The sequence below is a fragment of the Panthera leo genome, chromosome C1 (genome assembly GCF_018350215.1).
Source record: "Panthera leo isolate Ple1 chromosome C1, P.leo_Ple1_pat1.1, whole genome shotgun sequence".
Lineage (NCBI taxonomy): Eukaryota > Metazoa > Chordata > Mammalia > Carnivora > Felidae > Panthera > Panthera leo.
The window spans coordinates 172,817,487-172,841,487 of record NC_056686.1 but is presented as its reverse complement, the minus strand read 5'-3'; the positions used below and the strand labels follow the sequence as shown (position 1 = coordinate 172,841,487).

At 35.3% G+C, this 24,001-nt stretch overlaps 1 protein-coding gene across 4 annotated transcripts in view; it reads right to left on the bottom strand.

Moving 5' to 3' along the window:
* The window catches only part of ZC3H15 (zinc finger CCCH-type containing 15), a 49,578-nt gene that overhangs the window by 10,866 nt on the left and 14,711 nt on the right, over positions 1 to 24,001 (bottom strand). Inside the window, exons 6-11 of one of the 4 annotated variants that reach the window (XR_006205597.1) lie at positions 22,906 to 23,088; positions 21,162 to 21,308; positions 20,895 to 20,996; positions 20,091 to 20,214; positions 18,267 to 18,643; positions 3,816 to 3,888 (exon numbers count right to left, since the gene is read on the bottom strand). Coding sequence is in view for 1 of the 4 variants with exons in the window: in XM_042949389.1 (XP_042805323.1) it covers positions 18,453 to 18,643; positions 20,091 to 20,214; positions 20,895 to 20,996; positions 21,162 to 21,308; positions 22,906 to 23,088 (747 nt within the window). In the remaining 3 variants the exon portion in view is untranslated. Of the gene's footprint in view, positions 1 to 3,815; positions 3,889 to 14,078; positions 14,237 to 17,825; positions 18,644 to 20,090; positions 20,215 to 20,894; positions 20,997 to 21,161; positions 21,309 to 22,905; positions 23,089 to 24,001 lie in introns of those variants that run through there. The other 3 variants (XR_006205596.1, XR_006205595.1, XM_042949389.1) reach the window with 3 other exon arrangements.

The window sequence follows — 24,001 nt, the reverse complement described above, 5'->3', positions numbered from 1 at the left end:
GGAGCTGATGAACTCTGCTGTGTGGGCTCTTTTCTTGAACCATCTCAGGAATGAGCCTTACTGTAGTCTTCATTCTCCTGCACAGACCACCTCAGGACTTCAAATCTTACTCTGGCCTTATCTAAAGGCCAGCAGTACTTGATTTACTTAAGTCGGTAAAAAGGCTTAGAAGAATCCAAGAATTGGATCATTTTGGAAAAAATACCAAGCCTAGAATATTCCTTTGCAATGTTCCTTTACAATATTCCTTCAGCAATGTCATTTGACCATGCAAACTTGCTTTTGGATTTTTATGATCCAGAATCTGTTATGGTTTCCTTATGCTTACAATGTTTTCAACCATGAAATCAGAAATCGCTCATGACTCCTCCTCTCCTCTGATTATACTGAACTACAGGCCATAACTGCTCACATTTCTTTCCCTCTGCATGTCAAGATTTGGTTAAAGTATTATTTCTTGTTGGGTATCTTCAGGTCCTCCCCGTTTGAGTTAGGCACTCATCTCACATCCACTCATAGCACACGTACGTATCTATGACACTGTATTAAATTCACCCATTTATTTTTCCATCTTCCCCATTGGACTGGGGCCTCGTGAAGAGGTTTTTTTTTTTTTTTTTTTTTTTTTTAATTTAACCTCTGTTATCCCCAATACCTAGCACAGTGCTTGTACATGATACCTGCACAAGTGTTTGTTGAATAAATGAAAAAGTTAAGATGCTTAACAAAGGAACAAAACTGTGGGCATTTGACTATTTTTTTTCTCCTCCATGCTTGACTGAACTAGTCATTGGTAAGTAAACAGTGGTCAGTTTCTATGCTGATTCCTTCTCCTATAATGATTTCAGGTGAAATACTCTGCAGTTAATGCTATATATAATGACAGCACCTAATTAAAGCTATATATAATCACAGCACATTTTGGTCATTCTAACTATAAAGTTCTAGTTATAAAGACTATTGTGAGGATAATGTTACACTGAAAAGAAGGAAATGAGTAGATCACAAAAAATGGAACAAATGGATTCATTAAATGGCTAAGTTTTTGCCTTGGGAGTTCACTGGTATCAGTGCATAATCATTTGGGTCCCAGGGTTCATTCATTCTGAATGAACCTGCTGTGCCTTTGCCCAGTTAATTCATCTTGCAGATCCACTGCCCAGAAGTGAGCAGTTGAATACTCAGATAGTCTTCTAATTAAATCATAGTAATTTTGATTTTTGTATTGATAACCACAATACCCCCACAGTACACCAGCTAAGGTTGAAAATAAAGAGCTATTCATAAAATATGCCCAAAAGACTGAACTGAGATTTGATTCTGCTTCTGACACTTAGTAGCTATTTGGCCTTGGGACATTTTCTTAACCTTCTGGGACTCATTTGCTTTTAATGGAACATAGGGATAATAGTACTCAGATCACAGTGTTCTTGTAAGGAATACATGGAGACTAGCATGCAAAGAATTTAGCATGATGCTAAATAAAGCATGATGCTTACTGGTACACAGTAAGTGCTCAATAAAGTGCTATCATCATCATCATTATTACTACTGTAACGGGCAGTTTCAATGTATATCAGTTGTCCTAGTATAAGTATTAAAAGAGTCTCTTCACTCTCCATGGTATCTCTTTCACACTCAAAAATGTACCAGTTTGGAAAATAAATAATATGATTAATTATGAAGAGAGTTGAGAGCCTGAGTAATACAGGGTAGTAATATAGGAGGATGGGTATGAGAGAAATCTTGGTGTGGTAGAATAACCAATAGGTATTTTTTAATTCAAGTAGCTGGATAGTGAAATCTCAATAACAAGGAGGACAAAAGAAAGAAAATAAGAATGAAGATTTAGGAGAGAAAATGCTGACTTTAGCTTGGAATCTGATGCTCCAGCAGGATATTCAAGTTGAGCTGTGTGGTAGCTTATTGGAAACGTGAGGCTGAAGATACAGTTGCCCATATGGAAGTGATTATTGAAATCATGAAAGTGAATGAGATTTCCAAAGAATAGGGAATAATTTAAGATGGCAAAGAGGCCTAGAGGACCTCAAGGAAGGCCTATCTAGAAGATTTCTCAAATTGTAAATACTAAGTTAATAGATAGTTAATAGATAATTCTACAATTACCTGATCATCTTGAGCCCAGTCAAAATTATCAACAACTGCCTATGTGGAATGAGTCTGAAAGTAGCTGGTCAAGAAACCAAAGGGCAACTTCATAAACTTCCCTGCTTGTTATCATTTCATGACATTTGCATCAACATTTTTCTTTTGAATGTGAATTCCTCCCAAGTGTTAGGTTATACACATATTCTTAGCCCATGACTAGAAGTGATTGATATGTAGGTGAATTTCCCTTTCTCCCTTCTAGATTCTTTGGCTGGTCTAATAATTAAATTGGCATAAAACAGATTAGCAGGAGAAAAATAAATTTAATTTTGTACTCATGGGAGCCCCAAAGATAAGAAACTTCAAAAAGTGACCAAAGCAGGCAGTATATCTTTCAGACAAAGAAACAATATTTGTGAAGATTTGACAAAACAAAGAGGTTTGGGCTTGAGGTAACAAACTAATGAAGAAGTAACAAAATGTGTGCGTGCAGCCTTCCTGGCCTTGAATTCCCTATCTCTGATGATAAGAATACATTCTACCTTCTTGGTATAGGGAGGATACCTTCACGTGGGAGATTTATTTCTTGTTTTCAGAGGGACACAAGAGGATCAGAGTGTCCTTGTTAAGTAACTTTAATTCAAAACAATCAAAATGCTGACGTGGCATAGTTTGGGGTGGCATATTCTGCTCCGCCCCAGATAGAAGGTAAATATCACAGTAGATGATGTGGACCACCTACGTATATACATTCTCTGTCACTCACTTTCCTGTACATTAACATATGTATAAGGATAATAATACTGTTTCCCACATAACTTGCCATAGACTGTCAAGTTGAGGGTTTGCCCACAATTTATCAGTGATGACATGAACACTAAAGAACAGAATTAGGTCTGTATTACCAGCGCATTCAGAACTACATGGTATATTGACAAACTGTTTAGCCTTCATATGTGAAAGCCCATGACTCACTGTTTGATTTATATAGAGATGAAAGTCTCACCCACAGAAGACCAGGTACACCCTAAAATTACTATATGAAATTGATACACATTTATAAAAAGACATTTGAATTTAATTTTAAGGCTGCTTTGATAAATGAGAAAATAATCTTAAGGCTGTTTTGATAAATGAGAAAAAAGTACACTTAAAATGTTACAATTTAGAAGACAAATTCATATTCTTTTGGCCTTAAAACAAAGCCATGAAAGCATTTCAAATGCAAAACTTCATTTAACTGTGCAGAAAGTTGAAATTAAATAGCAGGAGTTCCCGCATGGTTTTTAAACTTGTCTTTTATGTGTTTATGTACATATGTATGTATTTAAGTAATCTCTGCACCCAATGTGTGGCTTGAACTCATGATGCCACAATCAAGAGTTGCATGCTCTACCAACTGAGCCAGCCAGGCGACCTAAACTTATCTCTTTTTAAAAAAAAAACTTTGGATGTTTCAGTAAATACCAACATTTGTAATTAACTACAAGTCTGAAAACAGTGACTTTGCAACTTCTATGCTATCTTTCCCCTCCATTTAACAAAATTCACTTTTGGGAGTCAAAACAGTTTAAAGTAGACAACATATTTTTCCATCTATCTGAAAACAAATGACAGCCCACTAGGAATTAATTTACGAAGGAGAAAAAAGAGCAGTATAATGAATCTTTCCAAGCAATTTCAATACATTCCAAACCTTAACCTACCGTCAAAAAGACAAATTGCACAGCAACTCTGCTAAGACTCTCTGAATAGCAGACGATGTGCTTTTAATACCTGCTTGGAAAAAAAATATATGTGTCAAGAATTCAGAGTCTTTACCAATATTGTGAGATGGGTTTAGGTAACATGGTAATCTGCAATATGCAGAGCTCATTACTCATTAACGCAACCAATCTTTCCAGGTTGGCACTGGGATTTTTCACATGTAAAACTGAAAATTTGTAGTATGGTCACCATGGGAAGCTTATTCCTGATGGTAAAAAACACATACAGTAATAAGTTGTCAACAGTCAACAAATAGCTCTAGCCAGTCACTATGTTGTTTGACATTAATGGCCTCATCTTTGTTTTTTTTGAAAATGGACTACAATATTCATGTTATTAACAAAAATTCTGTAAACCATTTTTGGCAATGTGCTTAGTAAAGAATTGCCTACACAGATACTGAGAAGTTTTCTCTTTTCCAGGATTAAACACCTAAATGATTATGTCAATGATATGTTCAGAGAATAAGGCAAAATAAACTGCCATCCTATATGTTCCCTGACTTTCTAGAACCTAATTTTTTTTTTAATGTTTATTTTTGAGAGAGACAGAGTGCAAGCAAGGGAGAGGCAGAGAGAGAGAGGGAGACACAGAATCCGAAGCAGGCTCCAGGCTCTGAGCTGTCAGCGTAGAAGCCCAACGTGGGGCCCAAACTCACGAACAGTGAGATCATGACCTGAGCTGAAGTCAGACACCTAACCAATTGAGCCACCCAGGCATTCCAGAACCTAATTTTTAAGGTGGAGATCTTGAACAGACTTCACTGTTCACTTCAAATGTTTTCTCCATTTTTAGGATGGCATTAACTTCAGTTTTCATCATTAACGTATAGGCAAGTAAATGAACCAAGAAACCAAAAGTGGTCAAATGTGCCAAAATATTTCTTAAGATCCAATTTAAAGCAACAGCTCTTGGGGTGCCACAACTTCTGGGGTGCCTGGGTGGCTCAGTCAGTTAAGCATCTGACTCTTGATTTTGGCTCAGGTCATGATCTCATGGTTGGTTGTGAGATTGAGCCTGCTGAAGATTCTTTCTCTCCCTCTGTCCCTCCTCTGTTCTCTTTCTTTCTCTCAAAACAAAAAAATAATAAAATAAAAAAAAATAAATTAACCAACAGCTTTTAATCCAAATATATGGAAATAAAAACAAAACATAAAAATATGTATGTGTCTTCTCTGAGAAGGCAATCCACTAAGTATTTCAGTTTCTATAAATTTCTATAGTTTTAAATAATTTGTTGGTAGTTACTATGGCTTTTACCTGAAAAGTCTTGGGAAAGATAAAGCAGTAATTTGGGGGGGAAACTTTTCTGTTTCACAGAATCACTTTTTTTTTTTAAATGTTTTTATTTATTTTTGAGACAAGAGAGAGACAGAGCATGAGCAGGGGAGGGGCAGAGAGAGAGAGAGAGAGACACAGAATCTGAAGCAGGATCCATCCAGCTCTGAGCTGTCAGCACAGAACCCGATGTGGGGCTTGAACTCATGGAGTGTGAGATCATGACCTGAGCTGAAGACAGACGCTCAACTGACTGAGCCACCCAGGCGCCCCAGTTTCACAGAATCACTTTAAGTACAGATAGATCTTTCTAACAGTGAGTTCAAAGCAATTATGTACTGTAACAAGATCATACTTTCAGCCACTCTGTAGACCCTTTTGTTAATTTCCCCTTAAGTTCTTGACATTTACTTATATTACACCTGAGTTGTTTTCATGAGATTTTAATATTTCATACTATATTCACATACAGACTTTTCCTACTAAATGTTTAGCTATTAAAAAAAGAATCTTAATAGAATAAAGCAAATTGTTTTTTTTGAATATGAACACTCTTATATTTACAAAACTATTTCTGTCAAGTAGATTTTACAAGTAGTACTGCCTAGAAACATAAGCTACCTGGGTAAACATAAGGATCTGTGGTGAAGAATTAATGTGGGGGGGGGAGAGGATGGATTTGGTACTTTATGAATCCCCCCAGTTCTGTCAGGTTTTGAAGAGAAAATTCATCAGCAAGGTTCAATCAAATATATTCTGTATCAAAGAAGTAGTGCAAATCTAAGTTTAGACTTCACTTCCATATCTGGCCAAGATGTGACAATGAATTAGATTTACCTCCTGTTTGAAACAATTAAAAAGTAAGATATCATATATAAAACAATGGTTTTCAAGACACTGAACATCAGACAATAGGTAGTGATCCCTAATAGATGGAAAACAAAGGTGAGTCCCTTGATTGCTCCCAGCTTATTGCCTGAAATTTCCAGGCCATAGGGCAGGAACGGGAAACCCAGGAGGAGATGGGAGTCCAGGAAGGCGAAGGCAGCTACAATTTGCAAGACAGAGTACCAGAGAGAAGAAAGCCACACACAAAGCCACTCTAGAGATATACAGAGGGTCCCCCTTGTGTCTTCAACTAAGTAGTACTGACAAGCCCAAGCATTTCAGGATACAAGGCTGGAGGGAAAAACCACCTAAAAGTTTTAGAAAGAATAATACCCAGAGTTGATATAGAGCCAGAATAGTTCCTGCTCTCAACAATCAGAGAGGAAAATCTCATAATTCATGGGGCATCTGGCACAGTACTCATAAAGTTTTTGCCTCACTTGTGGGGAAAATTAGACCTAGACTAAATCTGTGCCTAGTAACTTAACTACATACAAAACTCAAGTATATTTACAGAAATACAAAAATATCCAGCCCTCAACAAGGAAAAGTTCAAAATGTCTAATATCTAATAAAAAATTCTCAGGTGAAAAAAGAAGGAAAATATAACCCATAATGAGAAGAAAACTTAATCAAACTTAACACAGATTATAGCTAAGAAGGGAGAAGAAATAAAATGAAATCATACATAACATTCAACCTAAAAACAAGGTAGTAAAAGGAAAAAAGGACACAAAGAACAAACAGAAACAATAGCGAGATGGTAGACTTTAACCCAATTGTATGTGTAATCACATTACATGTAAATGGTCTAAGCACCTCAGTTAATAGGCAGGGATTATTAGATTAGATAAAAAAGTAAGACCCAACTACTTGTTGTCTTAAAATAAACCCACTTTAAATATAAAGACACAGGGGCACCTGGATGGCTCAGTCAGTTAAGCGTCTGGCTCTTGATTTCTGCTCAGGTTATGATCTCATGTTTCGTGGGATCGAGCTTCACATCAGGCTTGGTGCTGTCAGCTTGGGATTCTCTCTCTCTCTCTCTCTCTCTCTCTCTCCCACCCCCTCTCTCTGTCCCTCCCCCACTCATGCATGCGTATGTGTGTGTGTGCACAGTGCGCTCTCTCTCTCTCTCAAAATAAATGAACTTTAAAAGTATATATAAAGACACAAATAGGATAAATGCTAGCACTTATCAGTTATGACACAAAAGGGCTGAAAAACCCTATCGACCAACTTGACCTAATAAACATTTATAGAACACCAACCAACAACCAAGCAGAAATGCACATGGGATAGTCACCAAGATTAGCCATACTCTGGGTCATAAAATAAGTCCCAATGATTTTAAAAGGATCCAAATTTAAAAAGTATGTTCTCCAGTCACGACAGAACTAGGAATAAGTAACAGAAGATTCTTGGAAGTTTTCCAAATATTTTGAAATAACACATTTCTAAATAACTCACTGGCCAAGAGAAATTAGGAAGTATTTTTAATCTGGATAAAAATGCAAATTTATAAGATATAGTATATCAATACTTATGAAATTCAGCTAAAGCAGTAATTAGAAGGAAAAAAATAAATGTATGCTAAGATACTAAAAAAAAATTATGAAATGGCCAAACCCCTTGAAAGACACAAACTAACAAAGCTCACACAAGAAGAAATAATGTAAGCATCCCAATATCTATTAAAGATAATGAATTTGTAATTAAAACCTTTTCCATAGGGGCTCCTGGTGTCTCGGTCAGTTGAGTGTAGACTATTGATTTCAGCTCAGGTCATGATTCCAGGTCATGGGATTGGGATCAAGCCCTGCACTGGGCTCCTGAGCCTGCTTAAGATTTTTTTTCTATGCCTCTGCCCCCTCCCTCCACCACTCGCACAAGTGGTACTCTAGATAAACAAACAAACAAACAAACAAACAAACAAAAAAACCCTTTCTCCACAAGGTGGTTTCACTGGTGAATTCCACCATACATATTTAAGGAAGACATAATACACTGAATCTTCCAGAAAGGAAGACAAGGAGATATTTCACAAGATATTTCACAACTCATTCCATAATGCAGGAACAATATTATTCTGATCTCCAAACCAAAGACATTACAAGAAAACTATAGACTAACTCATCAGTTATGAACATAGCCATAAGTCCTCTAAATACAATTTTATCAAATCAAATTTAACAGTGTATTTTAAAAATTACATTAGAATCAAGTATAGTTTATTTCAGGAATCAAGCTGGTTTCACCACATAACATGTTACAATAAGAAAAAGCCATATGATCACTTCAGTAGATGCAAAAGCCAACACCTGTTCTTCATTAAAACAAAACAAACTCCTCCAACTTTTAGTAAGTTAAGAAGATAACTTGCTCAATCTATATAAGGAATCCATGAGAAATCTACACTTAACATTACTTCATGGTGAAAGACTGAATGCTTTTCACCTAAGATCATGAACACAGTAAAAATGGTTTGCTTTTACACTTCTATTCAATACTTAATAAAAGTTCTAGCCAGTACAGTAAGGCAGTTTGGCCTCTTAAAAATGTTTTATAAAGGGTCAAGTAGTAAATAAGTCAAGCTTTGTGGGGCCATTTGATCTTTGTGGCAACTACTGAACTATCCTTGTAGCATGAAAGCAGGCAAGATAATACACAAACAAGTGTTTCTGCATAAAACTTCATTTACAAAAACAGGTTTCTTGATTCATGCACAATAATGCAATTATGCAAGAAAAAGAAACAAAACATATCCAGATTGGAAAGGAAGAACACTGTGTTTATTCACATATGACTCTCAGATGATCATCTATGTAGAAGACATGAAATCTACAAAAAGAGTTACTAGAATAAGTGAGTTTAGCAAGGTTACAGAATACAATCAAAATGCAAAAATCAATTGTATTTCTGTATACTAACCATCAACAGTTGCAGACTGAAATTTTAAAAAGTACCACGTACAGGGGCGCCTGGGTGGCTCAGTCAGTTAAGCATCTGATTTTAGCTCAGGTCATGATCTCATGGTTCATAAGTTCAAGCCCTGCATTGGGCTCTGTGCTGACAGCTCAGAGCCTGGAGCCTGATGCAGATTCTGTGTATCCCTCTCTCTGCCCCTCCCCCACACAGTCTGTCTCTCTCAAGAATAAACATTAAAAAAAATTTTAAAAAGTACCATGTACAGTAATATCAAAATATATGAAATACTGAAGAATATGACAAAAGATATGTAAGAACTACATACTGAAAACTACAAAACACTAATATTAAAAAAGACTTAAATAAAATGGAGATAGATACCATATTCATGGATCAGAAGATTCAATACTGAGATGTCAAATCGATCTACAGATTTAATGCAAGCCTGATCAAAATTCCATAGTTTTTGGTAAAAATTGACAAGCTCATTATTCTAAAATGCACATGGAAATGCACAGAATCTAGAATAGCCAAAGCAACTTTGTAAAAGATTAACAAAGTTGGAGGAATTATTCTGATTTCAAGACTTTATTAGTATAAAGCTACAGTCATGAAGAAAGTATGGTATTGATGTAATGACAGATACATGAATCAAAATACAGTTAAAAAAAAAAAACAGCTGAATTGTCAATGATGGTCAACAAAGGTATAAAGGCAATTCAGTGTAGAACAGTCCTCCAATAAATCGTGCCGGAACAATTAGGTTGTTCACCATGTGCAAAAAATTTAACTTATACCTATACTTTGGACAAGATAAAAAAATTAACCCCAAATGGGTAATAGATCTATATTAAAACAGACCACAAGTGTTAGTGAGAATGTGAGGCAAACAGAACTCTTATAAACTGCTGGTGGAAGTATAAAACAGTATTAACCACTTTAGGAAACATTGTAGAGGGGTGCCTGGGTTAAGTGTCTGACCTCAACTCGGATCATGATCTTGTGGTTCTTGAGTTCAAGCCCCGCATTGGGCTCTGTACTCACAGCTCGGAGCCTAGAGCCTGTTTCAGGTTCTGTGTCTCCCTCTCTCTGTCCCTCCCCTGTTCATGCTCTGTCGCCCTCTCAAAAATAAACAAACATTAAAAAAAAAAAACATTGTGGAAATTTCTTAAAAAGTTAAAAATACGAACTACACATTCCTCTTTTATGTATTTACCCAAAAGAAATGAAACCATATATTCATACAAAGACTTGTATGTAAATGTTCACAGTAACTATAATAGTCCTAGGAGATAAACCTAAAATCTACCAACAGATTAATGAATAAACAAGTTGTGTTATATCCATACAAGAAAATACTACTTAGCAACAAAAAACCAATACACTATTGATACCTCCCGTAACATGGATATATCTCCAAATAATCATGCTGAGTTAAAATTTAAAAAAGAGGGGGCACGTGAGTAGCTCAGTCGGTTAAGCATCTAGGTCTGACTCTTGGTTTTGGCTCAGGTCATGATCTCACGGTTGGTGGGTTCAAGCCCCACATCAGGCTCTGTGCTGACAGTGCAGAGCCTGCTTGGGATTCTCTCCCTCTACCTCTCTGCCCCTCCTCCGCTCACAGTGTCTGTCAAAAATAAACTTAAAAAACATTTTTTAAAAAAAGAGTACATATGATTTTATTGAAATAAAATTATGAAAAATGCAAACTAAACCATGTGTTGAGGTCTTATTTGCAGAGGTAAGGACTACCAAAGACCATGAGAAATATTCTGGTGGAGATGAATATATACAATATATCCTGATTGTGATTATTTCACAGGTACATACATTTATCAAACATAAAATGTAAAGTCAAAAATTTTTTTAATGTTTATTTTATTTTTGAGAGAGAGAGAGACAGAGAGCAAGCAAGGGAGTGGCAGAGAGAGAGGGAGACACAGAATTAGTAGCAGGCTCCATACAGGCTGAGGTGTCAGCACAGAGCCCAATGTGGGGCTTGACCTCACAAACTGCAAGATCATGACCTGAGCCAAAGTTGGACACTTAACCGACTGAGCCACCCAGGTGCCCCAAATTGTATAGTTTAAATATGTATAGCTTATTATGTCAATTATACTTCAATAAATCTGTTTTGAAGACTTATGAAAAGAAAGCCATTTAGTTTTATCAAAGAAATTAATTCAGACATTTCTATCAATTTACCTCTGAAATTTGGCTTATTTTACACCTTTAAATGTTAATAACTCTATAAGCTCACATTTCAAAGAATCAGTCTCCTATAAAACTGGCAAATTTGCTACTACGTGGATGGAGCTAGAGTGTATTATGCTAAACGAAATAAGTCAGAGAAAGACAAACACCATATGATTTCACTCATCATGTGGAATTTAAGAAACAGGACAAATGAACATACGGGATGGGGAAAAAAAGAGAAATGAACCACGAGAGAACTGAGGGTTGATGGAGGGAGGTGGGTGGGGGATGGGCTAGATAGGTGATACATATTAAGGAGGGCACTTGTCCAAAAAAAAGGAATGTCTTCTTGCCCATGGTTCCAGTCTCTGTGCTTTAATAAAATTACTTTTCTGCATTAACAAAAAAAAAAAAAAAAAAAAAGAGGGCACTTGTTATGACAAGCACTGGGTGTTGTAAGTGATAAATCACTGACTTCTATTCCTGAAACCAATATTGCACTATATGTTAAATAACCAGAATTTAAATAAAAGTTTAAAAAGAATATAAAACCTGGGGCAAAAATCTCCATGTCACAGCTACTGCGCAGCAAATTCCAACATATTATTCTATTTCTCATAGAAAAGCTCAGTTTCAGTTCTACACACAAGTATGATGACTCTTACTTATGTATGCAATTGAATTAGATACAAAAATAGAAGTACAAGAATAAACCTGTTGGCAGCCTAAGTTTCTTGTCAAAGCCTCTGAAATATTATTGAAATACTATTGGCTCACTTTAATTTTTTCCTATGCTTTTATTTTTGCCTCTGGATAAGTTCTGAGAGTCAATTTTGCATTCACTCTTCTGATCTTCAACTATCAAAGGGAAGAGAAGATGAAAAGATGGACAGGCTTTTGAAAACTGTTAGCACCACTCAACTCTGTTCAGGAAGTATGAGCAGTAAGTGATATCTCACATTATGCATTTAAGAATCTGAAACTTAAAAAAAAATGTTATTTTCATTTGAATTCAAATAAACTGGCAGAGTTCTAGACAGCATAGAAAGCTCCTATTAAATTTCAATAGGGTGACAAATGCTAACTAACTTGAATGTAAATTAAACAAGATTAAAAAAAAATAAACCTAAAAAAATTTGAATAGGTTCAATTTCCAATTACATACAGCTAAGTAAAGGTAGACAAAATAAAGACTAATGATGCTTAAGTAACAGGCTTTATTGTTGTCAATCATATCTCTTAACTTTAAAATGTTAATTGGCTAAATTCATTCAGGAAAACTTAAATTACAATTTTGCTGTTTCTACTCTTTGAATGGCATGTTTCTGGGTGGGGGGGAAGGGGTAGTGATAAATATTTACCGTTGTCACTATCTCCTCCACATACTAGGTTTCTTCTAATTAAAATTTCCAGATATGGGAGCACCTGGGTGGCTCAGTCAGTTAAGCATCTAACTTTGGCTCAGGTCATGATCTCACAGTTTGTGAGTTCAAACGCCACATCAGGCTCTGTCCTGACAGCTCAGAGCCTGGAGCCTGCTTCAGATTCTGTCTCCCTCTCTCTCTGCCCCTCCCCCGCTCATATTTCTCTCTCTCTCAAAAATAAACATTAATCTTCAGAAATGACCTGAAAACTGTCTTTTGAAGATTCAAATACTATCAAAAAAATGATTTGAAGAAATGTTTTTTCAAACATAATAAAAAAAATTCTAGAGTGCATTTCTGTAGCACTTCCAATTTTCCATGAAAAATTTCAGAGTGCTTGCTAAAACCACACAGCATTTTGGTATGGCTTATTTATTATTATTATGTTATTATTATTATTATATTGATATTCAAGCCTTTGAAAATTCAAACTCAATTATTTGCAAACAACGGAATACTATCTGATATTCTTCTCTTCAACAAATGTTTACCTTATTTCATCTTGTATTTCTTTGAATAATTGTGTTTACATAAACTGTGGGGTGGGGTGTGAGGGGACAAAGACATGTGAACAGGGTAAGTTTGGTTCTTCTAATTTTGGGAATTTTATCATAGTTTACTCCTTAATAGAAATAGCTGACTGAAATTAATTGCTAAGTGTCTGGTGATATTCTTCAAATTTGAAATATGGGGGCATGGAACTGTGCTTTTTCAAATGTTATAGTTAGCATTAATGTATTTCATTTAAAGTGAATTTATCAGGTGGAATTCATCATGCTTGTTTGTAATAATCAAGTACGATGTTCTCATACCCAGTTTTAGAAACTTAAACGATTTCTTTCTTCCTTTTACATGCACATGACACATGTAAAAGATCAAGTGTATTTATGCTCTTGCCCAGATGAAACCTTTTGACTTCATGCAAATGAATTAAGAAAACTGATCCTAAACCATTTCCCTTGTTTTTAAAGAATATTGTTTGTACAGTAACATGCTATATATGGATATACGGTTCTTTTTTTTAAGTGTTTATTTATTTTTGAGAGAGAGATGGAGTGCAAGTTGGGGAGCAGCAGAGAGAGGGAGAGACATAGAATCTGAAGGAGGCTCCAGGCTCTAAGCTCGAACCCACCCAACTACGAGATCATGACTTGAGCCAAGTCAGGCACTTAACCAACCGACTGAGCCACCCAGGCACCCCCATAGAATTCTATGACTAGCAAGTTATAAGACTACTTGTTCCAGTGAATGTCTTCCCAGTCTTCTAAATACTATTTTCTTATAGATAAGTCACCTGTGTTGATAGTTCCTTATCAATTTTAATAGTGATTCTACTGGCTTTTTAAATAAAGTGTATCTACTTTTATCCTTCATATGGTGTTGACTTTTATACATATCATCAATCTGAAACCACATGGGTAATAAACCTACAAATTAAATAATTTTTTAGTTACCTCTAATGTTGAATGATCAATAATTAAAAAGAATTCTTTGCTGCCAAAAATCTTCTTGGGAGAGGGGAGGGGTAAGATGGGTGTCAGGGATGAATGGGGTCTCCTGTATTTAAGCCATTTCACACATCTAAGGGTTCTTGAAGGCTGCATATTAAATAGTTGAGGCTTTACCCTTCCCATTAAAAGACTGAGCTGGGGAAAAAAATGTAGAAGACCAAGCAAGTAATTAACAAATGGCAATGATTAGCTCAAACTAGATTATATCATAATTCTTTTTGGTCCTACTTTTTTATTGAAGATAAATAGGCTGCAGCTATTAGCAATTAATTTCCACCCCTCCAGGGGTGGAAGATAGATCTGGAGTATAAAAGAGGTTAATTAAATATTTACTTTTCCTCCCATGATGGGTAATCAGTGCAAGAGATATAGAAATAGCTAATAATTCTTAGCATATTAGAAGAAAATGATCCATGGAGTGAGCCACCAATGTAGTTGGCTAATCTAGCTTGAATACAACTGAATGGGTGACAGCTGGTATAGTTATACATTGTCTCCACAAATTAACTGGCTTCTCACTCATGTTAATTCACAAAATTATGAAATGGATATAGTTACTACAGTCTTTCTTTCTTTTTAAGTCTTTATTTTCATTATCTATTCAATACTGAGTAAAATTTCAAGGATGAACATTCCTACTAATGCAATGGATTCTACTTCTTCTACACAGAACTTTTCTAAGTGAAATACACACAATATATACAATAATGCACAAACATGAAGTGATCTACACAATTAGTGTATTATACGCTACACTTTTTAAAATTTTTAAACTTTTTTTTCATTTTTGAGAGACAGGAGGGTGGGGGGGGGGCAGAGAGGGAGACACAGAATCTGAAGCAGGCTCCAGACTCTGAGCTGTCAGCACAGAGCCTGACGCAGGGCTCGAACTCATAAACCATGAGATCACGACCTGAGTTGAAGTTGGACGCTTAACCGACCGAGCCACCCAGGTGCCCTTATACACTGTACTTTTAAATTGAGGGGTCTCCATTACTCAAGTACTTTCAATGATGCATTCTTTGATACTACATTTCTATACATGCTACAGACAAATTTACTCAAAATGAATAATTATTAAATATGGAAACACCATAAAATTCTTAAAATATGTAGAGTAGTAAAGGTGGTAAGATGACCTTTGTCACTGAAATACAGATCCTTAAGACTAAGATAAAAAAAGAGATAATTTCAAGGATTCACAGGTAGAAATCTGCACATGTAGAATGAAACTGATGTATGTTCCTTTGAAAACATTAGTATTCCCTAGAGATTAACTACCAAAGAAATGGTAAATAGGATAAAAAGAGTGAGGGCTGATGAAATCTCCTAGGTTAAGGAGAAAATGAGAAGTTGTTACATTTGGGAAAAGAATCTCACTTTATAGACTATAAGGAAATAAGTGCAAAGCCATAGTTCCCCTTCTGAGGAAGGCTTAACATTGTTAAGTTCTGAATGTTTAAACCACAAATCTTTTATTTATTTATTTATTTATTTATTTTTGAGAGAGAGACAGAGAGCACGAGTTGGGGAGGGGAGGTAGACAGAGGATCCAAAGTGGGCTCCACGCTGACAGCAGAGAACCCAAAGTGAGCCTGAACTCGTGAACCGTGAGATCATGACCTGAGCCAAAGTCAGAAGCTCAACTGACTGAGCCACCCAGGAGTCCCATAAACCACAAACTTTTAAAATGAAGCTTCGTCATATAACTGAAATTAGATTACAGAGATGTACTGTTAATCATGGGATATACATAACGATTTGTAAGAAAAAACTACTTAAAGTTATGTGCAAATGGGTTTGAAAAGAGGAGCCATTTTCACATTTACTGTACCAATATAAGGTAACTGTACTGTGAACAATACAAAACTCTACCTACTGGCCTCTGAAATATGTTATTTTAGAAGCGGATTTAATTTTGTACTTTTTCTCATATTAAAATACTTTTGCGTTCTCTGAACATTTTTTATTGTATTTATAATGGAAGAAACCTAAGGGCAAGATAGATGAAGACCACCTTAGATTTAAGGAACTGTAGATATCAAAAATTGCCTCCACTGTAGCATCATCTCTTTGACTCACTTATTAAAGAAAATGTGGGTTTTCAAAATCACGTTTGCTGTAAAACAGTATTTATTTAATGTTTATTTATTTATTTTGAGAGAAAGTGTGTGTGTGCATGCACGATCGGGGGTGGGGCAGAGAGCGAGAGAGGGAATCCTAAGCAGGCTCTGAGCTGTCAGAGCAAAGCCTGATGCAGCGCTTGACCTTGCTGAACTGTGAGATCATGAGATCATGACCTGAGCCAAAACCAAGAGTCCGTACACTTAGACTGAGCCACCCAGGTGCCCCAAGCTAGTAATACTTTATACCATATACATTAAACATACACACAAATGCCTTACAGTCTAAAGTAAATGGACCAAAGGTAGGGTCTAAGGTAAATATAATTATTCAGAAAAGTGTTAGATGGGTTAAAAAAAAAAAAAAAAGATTGCTTGGGTTATAGCTTTAGAAAGATTTAAGCTCTTTGGATTATTTTGAAAATGTTTCATTATTAAAATAGTAATTACTAACATTTAAAACTTTTGTATAAAGAATGAAACAAATCTTTCATAGATAAAAACTTTAAAACTCAAGCAGTCTTTTCATATGCAGAGTATTTCAGTATACTTTCATTGCATATGGAAAATAAACTTGGCTCATGTTCTACATCTGAAAAGTGTCAGTACTAGTACTGAATTGATAGAAAGTCTATTTCATTATCAACTTTTATATCATTTGACAAGATTTATAATAATCTTTTCTTAGGTTTTACAATTAAGAAGCACTTTAACTGCTATAGGCAGATGAAGAAACTAAGATTCCGATTTAAAAATCATACAATTTATCTGAGGCAAAAATGAGATTAGGGCTCAGGTCACCCGACATGTTAATACTATGTTATCTTGATTGCTTTAAAATCCATTTATACTTGCAGATAACAAAAGCAGCACTGTATTAATATTTGAAAATAAAGTGACAGAAAGGTGTTAACTAGTACAAATCTGTCATTTGCAAATTATGTCCATTTAAAATGTATCACCCTTGGGGCGCCTGGGTGGTTCAACTTCGGCTCAGGTCATGATCTCATGGTTTGTGGGTTTGAGCCCTGCATAGGGACAACTCAGAGTCTGGACAACTCAGAGCCTGGAACCTGCTTCAGATTCTGTGTCTCCCTGTCTCTCTGCTCCTCCCCCCACTCACACTCTGTCTCTCAAAAATAAACATCAAAAAAAATTATTTTAAAGTATCACCCTAATTTTTCATGGGAACTCAATGACAAAGAACCTCAGCTCAGTTTTTTGGTGGATTTGTTTACATGCTTTCATAGTAATCAAACTTCAGTATATACTACTGTAATATCAGCCATCTCCACAATGATGCTAAGCAGTTTTTAGTTCAACTGTAGGGTGATATTTAATTAGGCTGGTATCTATCAATTCAGGAAATTAGACTTTCCTGTAGCATTACCTACAGTCTCTTCTTAAGGCCAAATTCATAACAGTTTACTAAACTCATAGTAGTACTGTCAGTATTCTATACAAGTCCATATCCAGTTAAGAGAATCCTTAAATGTCTGTTCCTTCTGTGGTAACTATACGAGATAATATTTAATTAAAATCCTTAAGCTAGAGGTTTTAAGAAAATATTCATATAAAAACTTAAAAAAAAAAGGACCATATTTGGATTTTAATGTATGATGGTCTTTATTTACAACTTTATTGGCAAAAAAGAAGAGGGAAACATTTAAAACAGTTTAACACAGGGCATTGCAGCTGATTCTGTCAGGTTAAAGAAGTTTCCTTTTATATGTCCATCTAATTGTCCCAAGATATACAATACTGAATCTGCATATGCAGTTTCCTTTATGAAATACAGTGCTCATATTTTAAAGGCAGTCTTCAAAACATATAAATACAAAGAAAACGAAATCACTCATTAAAAACTGCATTAAATGAAAGGTATTTTAAATTTAAATTTATGTTGTTCTTATAATACATGCCCAATGAAAATCAAAAGCTGGAAAAGCAGTTACACTTCCTACTTGAATGGACAGTTACAACAATCATTTTCTGCAATGACCATTATATTTTCAATTTATCATGAACTACTCTGAACTTACTATGAGATGTAGCCAAAGTCAGAAGACAAGACGTAGGGAGAATATTCCTTTTTGGGAGGAGAGTAAGCCCTCCAGAATCAGCATGGGAAATAAACATCCTGTTGAAGAATTCTAGGTGGAAAAAAATTACTGTAGTCAATTTCAACTCATGCCGAGCTGGCTTAATTTTTTCAGACTTGTTTGGTGTCATTCTTCTAAATCAAGTGTGTTTAATTCTTCTTCTAGTTCATCCAAATCTTCCCCAGTAAAAAGATTTTCATCAACAGGAACAGCATCAATGGCTCCATTTTCCTGTCCCTCCCCTTCGTTGTCCTCTTCCAAATCACTTCTTTCACCATTTTCAGCCCTACCTCCGGAAGCTTCACTTAATTTGTTTTCTAAAAATAAATATTGAAATCAATAAGGCCCAGAAACAAAAAACACTATTCCATTAGCAATTGACAGTCACAGACTTGATACTACATTTCTTTTCCTTTTTTCATGAAAGCCTTCCCTAAGATTACTCCACCAAGACCTGATCTTTCTTTTTCTAAGCTTATTTGTGACAATTACCTAGACCTAGTGTAAGGTATGTCTTGTACTATAGACATTTAACTGCTTAACAGTCTATACATTTGAGAACAAGATTTACCTTATACAATTTTGTTTCCTACCTGACCTAGCAATTAGGTTTTAAAACGGTCAACTTCCACATATTTTATTTGAATAAATAATTATGGAATCAAAAAATGTTTTAAGCAGCTACTTAGCTTTTGGTTGGGGTAACAGTAGTTAAATCACACCAGTTGTAACGGTGCAAATACATGTGAATCCAAAAACATTTCATCCTGTCATCAAGCTGTGAAAAAAGAACCTAGACTAGGGCTATGCAGCTACTTTTCCTTACAGGCTCGAAAAGACTGAGAAAACAAAAATGCAGTCTTTTTGTGTTCGTGACACCAATATTTACACAAAGATAATTTTTAATAGCCTAATGTAGATTTTAGCTATTTCAAACATCTCTGATCACAAAAATCTTAGGGATTATAGCCTCGGAAGTTCTTACAATCATACCTACTGTCACCAAAGTCCTACTTGTAAAAGGAGCAAATCGGTCTCCATACTGGCATTAAGATAATATTGTCTTACAGCACTTGGATCTCAGGAAGGCAAGCCAGTTTTTCAAGTTATAACTTGTATTCCTTTATTGTAAAAATAAGTTTTAGTTTTGCTCTCTCAACCTTTGCCTTGATTAGTATTCTTCCTACCTTTTTCTCTCATACTAACCATGCTGAACTTTCACTTCTCTTCAAACTCTTCAGTCATGGCACTATTACATATGTGCTTATTTTTCTCCTCATTCCTCTTATCATCGCAGTCCTGATGAAAACTGGCACCCTGTTCCTACAACTTCTTCCCTAACAGCAACTGAAGAATTATTTCCAGTTCTCATCCTACTTGATTTTTCTGAAACTTCTTTCTTAATTTTCCTCTGTCCTTCTCAGTGTCTTTCCTAAGCTTTCCCTCTTTTGACTACTCCAGAACACTGAGGTCTGCAGTGTGTTCTAGAATGTTCTCATATCATGAAATCCCAAACTGATTACCTACATCTCCAAACCCATTTCTGTCCCCTTCTAGTTTCAGTTAATGGCTTCAATATCCACCCAGTCACCCATTTCTACAGCTTCCACTATTCACTATTTCTATATACAGTCAAATCACACATTTATGTTGCCAGTCTGGTCCCTGCAGGCATCCAAGTTTGCCAGTGTGGTCTAAACTACCCCCTTCCCTCTTTAGACAGAATCCTAGTTCTTCAAATTACACACAAGTTAGCATACTTACCATCCTTTTCTGAAGTATACGTGCTGAATCTTTCAAGACTGGCTACAGTAATACCTGTCTCATCTACATCTCTTGGGATATACAGGCTTAAATCTATGTCATTTACACTCACTGAATCATCAACCTTAAAAACACAGAAAAGAAAGTTGTTACTTAGGAGGACAGTTTTCATAAATTACTTGCCTTTCACCTCTGACATTTATCTTAGTGAAACAAAATTTTCACTAATGCCAAGTGAAAACAAATGACTGACAACTGTCAAAATTCATTCCTTTTTCTAAACTTGAGAAAAAGAAAAACAATGCCATATTTCAAGCTTCTTCCTCTGACATATAGAATATGATGTTTTTATTTTCAACTCAAAGACAGAAGTCAGAATTTTATACCATACCAAGAATGAATAGTCAGCTACGTTTGCCTATAACTAAATGATTCTGCTGTTGTCTCCTGCTTCCTACTCTGTACTTTCTTTTTCAGTATAAAATATTAGAAAACAAATCTTTTTTTTCTTTTAGAGGGAAAATAAAACACATACTTTTTACAGCTAATATATACAAGTACTTAACTATACCAGTCACTGTTCTAATTTATTAAGAATTATAATCTTATTAATCCATTTAATTCTACAAGTACCTTGCATGTCTCTATAGAAGAGTGTGGAGACCTATAGTATAGGTGATTTCTCAGGTTAGAGTCAGGATCTGAACCAATGTCCCAGCGTTGCTACTCTTAACCATGTTACTCTGTTACTTTCTATTGGCTCTCTCCATCAACATGAGCAGAAGTGCCAAAGCTTCCTCTTACCTCATCACCACCTGTTCCCTGGGTGTAACGGGTATCATCTGCTTCCTCATCATCATCATCAACCAGTTCAGGACGAAATTCAAACACTTCACGACCACTAATCTATTCAGGTACACAAACATATCGACTCAGGGCAAATTTCAAACATTTCTTGGTTACTGATTTCAGACATACACATGATTAAGTTACAATAAATTCTTGCATGGCACAGAAATTATAAAATGAAAGAAAGAATAAAGAATCTATTCGGGTGAGTTTGGGACATACCACTAATGCTTTCCCTGCTTTGAAGTCTGCTTTTCGTCTTTCCATATCTTGCTCAAGTTTATCAATCTTTTCTTGTCTTTTTCTTTTCTTCCATGCAAGAAAAGATTCTAGAGTGATTTTGGTAACATTTGGACCTAGGGCAGAACGCTGCAAAGAGAAAAGAGTTGTTTTTTATTCCCCCACCAAATCACCTTTAATAGTATTTAAGAGTTTTCTCTTAATGCAAGTAAGTCTTTACCTGTGACTAAGACATCAAATTTAGAATAAATTGATTCATTTTCATTTTATGTAGCAATGAGCAAAACGAGTGTCCAGAGAGACATTTTTTTAATGTTTATTTTGAGAAACATTAATGTTTATTTTTTTTAACGTTTATTTTGAGAAAGCACAAGCGTGCGTGCGGGCGAGGGAGGAACAAAGAGAGGAAGACAGAATCTCAAGAAGGCTCCATGCTGTAAACGCAGAGTCTGATGCAGGGCTTGATCTCACAAACTCTAAGATCACGACCTAAGCTGAAACCAAGAGCTGGATGCTCAGCCGACTGAGCCACCCAGGTGCCCCAGAAAAACAAACACTTCTATATGCAGTAAAATATATTATCCTGAGCTGGATTTCTTTTCAAAATTGAAAGTGAGGAAAACTTGTCAGGAGAAATTGTTTTAACGTAAGTTAACTGATGAAAACAAAAAAATATGAAAAACACTATGACAATACCCAGGTTTCATTTGTGTTCCTCAGGAGATGAGGAAAAAAACTAAGCAAAAACATCATCTCCTCAGAGCCAATAATCAAGTAATAAATGTATGGAAAAATAATACTTGCTGACCATCTGCCAGGTATTTGGTACTGAATGCTTTATACACATATGCTACCACATTGATCCCCACAAATAAGCGAACAGAAAGAGATTGGAAATTTACCAAAGGTTAACAGCTAATATGTTGTAGAACTAGGATACAAACATTCTCAAATATACCTGACTCTGAAGTCTGTATTTTCTATTATAGCATATTGCCTCCTGTGAGACACTAAACAATATGACCATTTAAGAACAAATATATATAATCCCAACCTTAGACATTTATACAACTTATTTAGGTTATCCAAAAGAAGGGAAAACTGGATATAATTTGAAATATCCAACCCTAAATCTAGAATTTCCAATAATCTCAACATTTTCCTGTCACTCCCAAAAGCCATATCTAACTCAGTAGCCGTGTCTACTATTTCATGGAGTAAACCTCTTTTGTGCTGACCCAGAAATGAATAGCGGAAGATTCTCTTCAATGAGACATATTCCCCTCTATCAACAGAGTGAGTGCTTTGAGTCCAGGAATGATGAAAAAACATGAACTGAAAAACTGTAGAAGTTGTCTCCTTTAACACATTTGATTAGTAAAATAGCTAAAGAATAAGACATCAGGAAAAACATCTAAAACTTCAAGTTCAATCTGAATATTATTTTAATGAATATACTAGTATATCAATCTTACAGAAAGAATTTATTTGATAAGCCAATAGCATTAGAAGTTATTTTATAATCCCAAAATTAATGTCATGATGGGCTAACGATTATGGCTAGGTTTACATTTTAGACATACAAAAAAAACGAAATAAAAAGTAAGGCAACTTTGGGAAAAGGTCTCTTCCCCTTTCATAACATGCTAATGCCCCCAAGTGGTAAATATTATAATTTCCCAATAAATACTGCTTTAGTTTCATAGCATGAGAAAATTCTAGTTACCTCTCTTTCAATTAGATCTTCTAATGAAATTTCATCTTCTTTCTCTTCTTTTTTTTTATCTTTTTTCAATACAAATCCAGGAGGAAGTGCATGACGATACATGCAAATATCACCACCTCCAGGGCATACCCAAAACCAGCCATATTTGTTGTTTTCAATAGCTTCAAGGAAATGCTTGCACACCTATAGAGACAATAATATTCACAAGTAGTGGCTCAGTGTAGTCCATTTCCAAGGTAAATGCTGAAGTTTATGGAACAAGTACATTCTTATTCACATCCTTATGCTACTCACTTATGTACAGAGCACACTTTGTGCAGAAATGTACATATAATCTTAAAATTTTTAATACAATGGCAAACTCCCTTTAGAGAGGATCTACATAAAATTTTCAACACTGTTCCAAATTCTGAATTATACAAAAGGACATGTCTCAGTTTAGCCTTTGTAAATATACACCCAGTCTGATTTTTAAAGAAGTGAAAAAATATAAATGGTTATAAAAAACTAAAACCAATGATTTTGTTTTGGCTTGATCCTTCTTAAAAACTAATTACGTGCAATAATGATACATTATTTGAATTATCTGAAATTATAGGCAATTTCTCACATCTATGAAGAGAGAAAGGAAGCAAAGTACAAAAGGAACAACAAAGGATACAACTGCATTGAAGCCTCATGTAATAAACTTCAGAAATAAGAAAAACTGACTAACAAACAATACTCTTTTCCCGAAAAAATACAACAGATATAAGTTAAACTAGTATTCAGAAATTTTCTAGCACACCACAGTTTTTCACCATAACCTCCCTACAGATAAATATGTGGACATGAATGGAAGGTCTGAGAAACAGGCACCGATTTTTAAAAGTACATTTCCTGGAATACTAGAGCCATTACCTACCCAAAGCTCATTTTGCAATTCATGTCACAATATTTTCAACCTTCTTGATTTAAAGTCTACCTACCACTAAAACAGAGTGTTTATTAATTCTCCTTCCATTCATTTTGCACAAAAAATAAGGAAAGAATTCTTATCTGAATATGTAATTGTATTCATCCATATTTGATAGAAAGTAAAATCACCTCAAAAAAT